Here is a 7,946-nt window from a genome sequence, read left to right on the forward strand (position 1 = left end):
TTGGCCTTTTTATGCATACTATTTAACCTGGAAATACAGCACGTTTTACATAATTTATGCGTTTTCAAATGTGTAGTTGTTAAGAATTGTCTGCAAATGAACTATTTCTTTGCTGCTATTTGTACTGTTATTCCAGCAAAAAATATCAGTTTCAAGGCATGAAACATTCTTTTACTTACTGTATTGGAATGTCTCCTTAAATCGGATTCATGTATATTTTTGCATTTAAATACTATCGTATAAATGGAACCAACATTGTTTCTTTCGTTAAAGATTATGTTTTATAACCTACGATAACCCTTATATTTCAAAACGTCCGCTGATGATCAAAGGATATCGTTAGTTATATTATTGAGACCCTAGCTGATAGTAATAAGAACCCTTCTTTGTTCTTGAAATATTGAATTAGAAATAAATTTAGATCTAGAGCTCAATAATGAAGATTCTCCAATTTTAAATTGTAGACTTCCTGCAATATTTAATAAAAACTTCGTGAAATAAGAAAATCTTGACATCTTTTTGAATATGCATGTAATAATTACCACATTACGTTAAGAAGTCAACGATCAACCAACTCAGCAACTTTTACCATCTACGGGTCAGTCACCTATAGAATCAGATTTTGTATTATTCATTATCAATGTCATCCGTTAAGCAAAACATATAATATATTATATAGTTTAGTTTACCTTCAAATTTATATTCGTTTATGTAAGGATTTTGAAACTGATTTTTTTTTATGATGCTTTGAAGTTATTATTATTTTTGTGACAAGTACTTTTTTAGAACATATTATGCAACACTAGTTGGTGTATATGTATGATGTCTATGATAGGATAGCATGGTCTTTTTATCTAATTATACTAGTGCTGAAAATAATAATATGTTTATTGCATATAAAGCTCATTTTTCTGCAGATCCCCGAAAAGCCAATCTGCTCTTTCGACGTATACCACTTTGTTATACTATAAGTTATGTTGAGTAAACACTACACACTTGCAAGGTTATCTATATATAAAAGTCAGTCAGACGGAGACTTAATTTTCAGGGTATGAATGAATTTAAAGTGTAAATACTAGTACCTGGGAAAACAGCTGATATTTTATGAATGAAATACCTTTACTTGACTGATAACAGGTAAATTGATGCGAGGCACAACAAGGTTAGGTTATCTGTGCAATCTTTACTTTGATGTATAATTTACCTTGCATTAGTCCACATGTAATGTGCACATTTTACCACAAGCTAACAAAAATGCATTTTAAAGTAAAGTGGCAACTTTCTTTCGGTTGCATATTAAGGTGAAATTTAGAAACGGATTTAGATACGATAACCCCAGGTAAAACTGCTTACACATCAAAGGAAGATTATAAATTGGTTAGTAGATTGTCAACAGTGACATTAGACCCTCCCACCAATTGACATACCTGTGGTTAGTTTGCTGAATCGGCAGATCCATAGTTAAACCCGAAACCTATCTGAAAATAGAGAGATTTAATGTCATCACTAGGCCACTTTTAGAGTTCTTTTAATATATCACACAAAATCTATATATAAATTACTTATTAAGGAGAGATAATAAAAATAGTCAATTTCTCAAAATTTATATTTTTTGTTTTATATTTATTATTTTGCCAATTTCCTTTATTATTCATTGTATCTTTTGAGTTTTATTTTTGTCTTGTAATTCCCATTCTTTATTTTAAAAGAAATGTTCCTTTCCAGTGTAAATTCTGTCTATGCAGTGGTTATTTAAGTTGTCTTTTAGGTTTTATAGTTTTTCCTTTAGTTTCCAATCGTATATGAAAACATGTAAATCCATAGACTGAATGAGTAATTTGATCACGAGAATATTTAAGGGAACTGTTATAATCTTATTGAAATGTATGTATATCATCTACTAATGTTCTCACCAAACTCCAGCATGTGCACCGGCCAATTACCTAACGTTATTTCAACAAGAATGTCTGATGTTTATTATTTCATTCATACTGCACAATGACATCCAATTATACCTCTTTATATAGCTACATATGTGATTTCTTAACGACAAATATTTTGTAACTAAACAGCTCCATCATTTGACAAAGTATCCGGAGAAATGCAAACATTGACTAGTTAAAGTCATTTGTCCCCAGGTAAAGACCATGTAGGTAAAACCACGTAGTATTAATGATTCTTTAAAACGATGGGAACAAGGTGTGAACCTAAAACTCGTGCTTTTAATTTGACCAACTTACGAAATGATGACTCAAACCTTTACAATGTGGCCTAATTAAGACACGAAAAAAAAGATGAAAATATACATTTTTATGTTTATATGTATTGTAGTCTGCTAGTGTATTTTCTTTTTTTTTTAATTGAAAGCATCTGAAAGATGCATTGAACTGTATATCCTGGTATACCACTGAACATAGATATAAGTGATTAAAACACAATTGATCATGAAGTCGGCATTATGTGAACCTACCGAATTTGAAAATAATTTGAAGTATTTATTTTTTTTGCGTTTCTCTTTTTTTCGACTCATCCTTCAGATATGATATTTATTGTCCCTTACACGGACCACTAAGTTGCTATACAAATCCACCAAATTCCTTTCTTTATATTGTTATTAAACGTTCAATTGCATGTATATTAACATCAACAATTGACTTCGGAACAAAAGAACACCCCTTTAACAAGGACAATAGTTATCCAAACCACTAATTTTGAGTGAAACTGTTGATAGGGAAACCAAAAGCTCTCCTTGACATTATGTACAATAAGTCATTAGGTTCCATGTCATTGTCTTTTAGCTTTCTAACTTAGGCTGGGTGGTAAAGTTGTCCCTGTAATACAATCCTAACTGACTTTACCCGGCTCGTTAATCATGTAGTTAGGTTTTGTTGTGATTATCGGTTCAGAAACGGGTATATATTGATGTGAAACAATGTGACAAAAGATAATCCTTCACCCGACACAAGAGGTGCACTTGTTTGTCTCATCAGGTTACAGTGATTCATGAATATGATGTGGAGGAATTTTTTTAACAACTTTTCTCGTGTTTTTGTCATATATACACTAGAAAAAATATTTGTTTATTGTCATTTTCTAGTAGACATCAGCTTTTCATTTTTAATTCATGTACTTTATTAAGATAAGAGAGATATATATATATATATATATAAACGTTTCATTTCTTTAAAAAAAAATGGGATATACAACCCCGCTCCAAACCTACCTCAAAGTAGGGGTATGCTATATATAGTATTTGGATGCCTACGATTAGATATGCGATTTTATAATTTCTTTTTGATTAATATGTAACATCAGTTTTAATTCTTATAACCTTGACGATTCAATGAGTCTTTAAACGAGGACAGTTTCTTGAGAGGAGTTTAAACATTCTGAGTAAATAGTACAAAATGATCAGCAAATAAATCCAGCCCGTCTCTAGTACATACCACTTTAAATTGTAATTTACATATAAAACCACTTATGGACCGGTATAATTGCAAAGAGACCGTTTTGCTTCTGACGTTGTGCTTTATTGCTTATTTGACGAATTTTAAATCGCAAATGAGCAGAGAAGGGAGCACACCACGATCGCGTAGCACCTAGTATTTCTAAAGTTCTGCATTTAAAAATGTGATTTATCATTTGAATAAAAAAGATCACAAAGAATCTTGCATTTTTTCTTTCAATTAAAAAAATTCAAAGGACAACATTTTTAATTCTTTATTTTTTTTTTTTTTTATTTATTTTATTTTTTTTTTTTAGATTATGAAATGCGCATTATATGAACCATCATTTAATGTTCATGTTTGCACGCGAAAAAAACAAAAAAACGCATTTGAACGATACCATATTTTTTGGCACCAGAAGCGCATTTCGACAATAAATATATCTTCAGTGATTGCACTTAAACTTATTTATAAAATGAAGAAAAATTTATAGCAGACGTCGTTTTGCATTATGAAGATATATTGCTTAATTTATAATAAATTTCCTCAATAATCTTCCAATACAAGTCTAACCCTAAAAGATCTTCATTGAGGGCTATTGTTTGTTATACTATACGTCTCTGTCGGTTATTTTATTATATATATATATAACTGATTATTATTGTCCGGTAAAAAACAAGGTCATATATATGAATATGATTTGTTTGTGATACTGTAAAAATTACTGAGAATCATCCACACAGGATATTAAACACAAAGAAAGTTCATCTTTCGGTATAAATACCTGGAAAGATGTCGCTTGTGACCGATCTCCGTTAAAGAAATTTAAGTGCTTTACATTATATGACATTATGCCTTTAAGGCCAAGGGAGATAATCCGTTCTAAATGGTCATCAAATCAAGTCATGCAATTTGCATAATCCTTGGTGGCATACTGAGCCAAAGATTTTCTTTATCCTTTGTAGTCTTCACCTAAATATATATGAGGTATTCAAAATATATACAATATCTCAATGGATACAATCTGATTAAGATAGTTGTCTTTATCAATCTATAATTTTCAATTCTCATAACAATCATCTACTGCTTTTGATTTATGTTATTATGATGATAAAATATAACTCTTGTTTACTGTCATATTGAAGAGCGTAATAATGTCTTGTTGATATACCTCAAAGGGTGATTGAAAAGCAAAGATGTACGTGATGTTCTTGTTTTTATACGACCGCAAAAATTGAAAATTTTTTGGTCGTATATTGGTATGATCAGAGACATATATTATGTCTCTGGTATGATGTTGGCGTCGTCGTCGTCGTCGTCCGAATACTTTTAGTTTTCGCACTCTAACTTTAGTAAAAGTGAATAGAAATCTATGAAATTTTAACACAAGGTTTATGACCACAAAAGGAAGGTTTGGATTGATTTTGGGAGTTTTGGTCCCAATATTTCAGGAATGAGGGGCCAAAAAGGGGCCCAAATAAGCATTATTCTTGGTTTTCGCACCATAACTTAGTACAAGTAAATTTATAGAAATCTATGAAATTTAAACACAAGGTTTATGACCATAAATGGAAGGTTGGGTTTGATTTGGGGAGTTTTGGTCCCAACAGTTTAGGAATAAGGGGCCCAAAGGGTCCAAAATTGAACTTTGTTTGATTTCATCAAAAATTGAATAATTGGGGTTATTTGATATGCCAAATTTAACTGTGTATGTAGATTCTTAATTTTTGGTCCCGTTTTCAAATTGGTCTACATTAAGGTCCAAAGGGTCCAAAATTAAACTTAGTTTGATTTTAACAAAAATTGAATCCTTGGGGTTCTTTGATATGCTGAATCTAAAAATGTACTTAGATTTTTGATTATTGGCCCAGTTTTCAAGTTGGTCCAAATCGGGGTCCAAAATTATTATATAAAGTATTGTGCAATAGCAAGAAATTTTCAATTGCACAGTATTCAGCAATAGCAAGAAATCTTCAATTGCACAGTATTGTGTAATAGCAAGAAATTTTCAATTGCACAGTATTGCGCAATAGCAAGAAATCTTCAATTGCACAGTATTGTGCAATAGCAAATTTTTTCAATTGCACAGTATTGCGCAATAGCAAGAAATATCTAATTGCACAATATTGTGCAATAGCAAGAAATTTTCAATTGGAGTTATCTTTCTTTGTCCAGAATAGTAGTTGAATCAACTTAAATCATTGTTTTATACAATATACAATGTATAGTCACTTTTACTACCAACTGATAAATTAAAACAATCTTTACCATTCAGTGATAACAAGCACTTTATTTTACATTTTAATATTTTATGATGTATTTAAATGAGTAGTTATTGTTGCAAACTCCATTAGAAATTTGAATTGAGATCAGTTTTAGAAAAAGGGAAACGGGGATGTGAAAAAAAATGGGGGGGGGGGGTAAATTTTTCTCATTTCAGATTTCATAAATAAAAAGAAAATTTCTTCAAACATTTTTTTGAGAGGATTAATATTCAACAGCATAGTGAATTGCTCAAAGGAAAAAAAAGTATTTGAAGTTCATTAGACCACATTCATTCTGTGTCAGAAATCTATGCTGTGTCAACTCTTTAATCACAATCCAAATTTAGATCTGAATCCAGCTTGAATGTTGTGTCCATACTTGCCCCAACCGTTCAGGGTTCAACCTCTGCGGTCGTATAAAGCTGCGCCCTGCGGAGCATCTGGTTAAAATTCGTTTCTACCTTCACTAATTTATTCAAGCCAAGAGCTAAATACAAACTCATTAAAAGTACTAGACTTTTGTTATTTTTGGTACTTCAGACACGCGTTTAGTCCACATAAGAGTAATCAATGGCTCTCGAATCAAACCAAAAGGAAGGCCAAATCATAACCGAAAACAAAAATGTTGAGCCACATTAGGAACCGGATATCTGAAAGGAACACAACACATAAAGCGAAATTGTCTGAGCTCAGTTTTGAAAATATTGTATCTTCTATGAATTACAATTTTATCAATATGGATATCATACTGTGAGCCTGGAATCATTGAAATTGATCTGTCTGTTTGACATATCGTGTACGTATTCAATTTTCAATATTAAATATAAGCTAAATTTTTCCTAACCAATGATATGCTAATGGGTTGAGTGCATAGAATGACTATGTTAGGAAAAAATATCACTCGTACTGGTTCTTTGGAAAAGGCTTTAGAATTAATTTTATTTTATTATTTTTCAGAAGAAGATATTTCTCTAACAGAGGACGAATTGAGAGAAAGTTTACAGAATGGAACAATATCAGAAGCACAAGTGATTGAAGCTTGTCAGGTTGAGATGGGAGACGATGAAGAACAATCGGTTATACACATGGAAGAAGATATGGATGATGGTTTATCAATGTCTTTGACTTGAAAACAGTTGTATATTATTAAATGGAACGTAAGTGATGCTCATGCTCGTCTACTGGTTCTGTGTATGTCATTTACGCTTTATGTTGTTTCAAGCGGAAATGAAAGCTGTGTTCATTTGAACCCGTACATTGAATGAGCAAGATGCATGAGAGACTTATCATTTACAGCTTACATTATTTTCATCGGGGGCAGTAAATCCAAATACATAAAGGTGTTTCCTTAATTATAAGAGAACATATGGATCTATATTTTTTATAAACTGTTTTATTAATTTATAAAGATTTGTATGAAAACTTTAATTTATTGAATGCAGACTTGTGAATTATGATATGAATGATATTAAAATATGATCATAGAAAAATCTTTTTTGGTGTGAGGATTACCCTTAATACTGGCAGTCATGTAAAAAATTCTCCTTTGAAATGTTTTCCTCCGATGACTTCAAATATAAAGTTAACAATCAATAAGGCGAACCAAGTTTAATACATTTGTCATAGTTTGATTCCAAATCCATGTGTTATTGTTGCGTCCATGTTGCACTGATTTCAGTTCTTTGTAGTGTTCTGTGGGATGTTGTTTTGTCTTTTGTTGTTTGTGGTAATTTTCATAGAATGACGATTTTGAATGTTTTCGTAATGGAATTTTATGCTGTCATGCAAGTGAGAGGTGAAGCTAGCTATAAAACCATGTTTTTTCCATCATTTTATACAAAAGAAAATGCCTGTACCAAGTCGGGAAACTAATAGTTGGTATCCATTCGTGCCGGTGAAGTGTTTAAGCTTTTGGTTTTGACATTTAATGACGGACATTCCGTTTTGGAGAATTGAGTTCGGTATCTTTGTCATTTATGTTTAAGTATCTTCTGCCCTATTTTTTTTCATTCGCTAATATGTTGATGGTCATAATATGTATATTCCTAGTTTATTTTATTCTAGCGCCACTAACAAATCTCATCTAGACGAAACACGAGTGTGACATATTGAATTATAAGCTTTACAAATTTTGTAACTGATATCAAAGTTTTGCAAAATGAAAACAAATTCTGCTTCTTTAATGATTTTTCTAAATTTTTCAAAAATCTGCAACGTTCTGGTAAAATAATACGAT

General features: G+C 31.2%; 1 protein-coding gene across 2 annotated transcripts in view; it reads left to right on the forward strand.

Annotated features, from left to right (window-relative positions):
* The window catches only part of LOC143048286 (uncharacterized), a 142,599-nt gene extending 135,399 nt beyond the window's left edge, over window positions 1-7,200 (forward strand). For both annotated transcript variants that reach the window (XM_076221873.1, XM_076221874.1), the window contains exon 18: window positions 6,668-7,200. In XM_076221873.1, coding sequence (XP_076077988.1) covers window positions 6,668-6,840 — 173 coding nt within the window. In that variant the 3' untranslated portion in view covers window positions 6,841-7,200. The remainder of the gene's footprint in view (window positions 1-6,667) is intronic.
* The last annotated feature ends 746 nt before the right edge of the window (window positions 7,201-7,946 follow it).

Source organism: Mytilus galloprovincialis, chromosome 10, assembly GCF_965363235.1.
Source record: "Mytilus galloprovincialis chromosome 10, xbMytGall1.hap1.1, whole genome shotgun sequence".
In the NCBI taxonomy this organism is placed as follows: domain Eukaryota; kingdom Metazoa; phylum Mollusca; class Bivalvia; order Mytilida; family Mytilidae; genus Mytilus; species Mytilus galloprovincialis.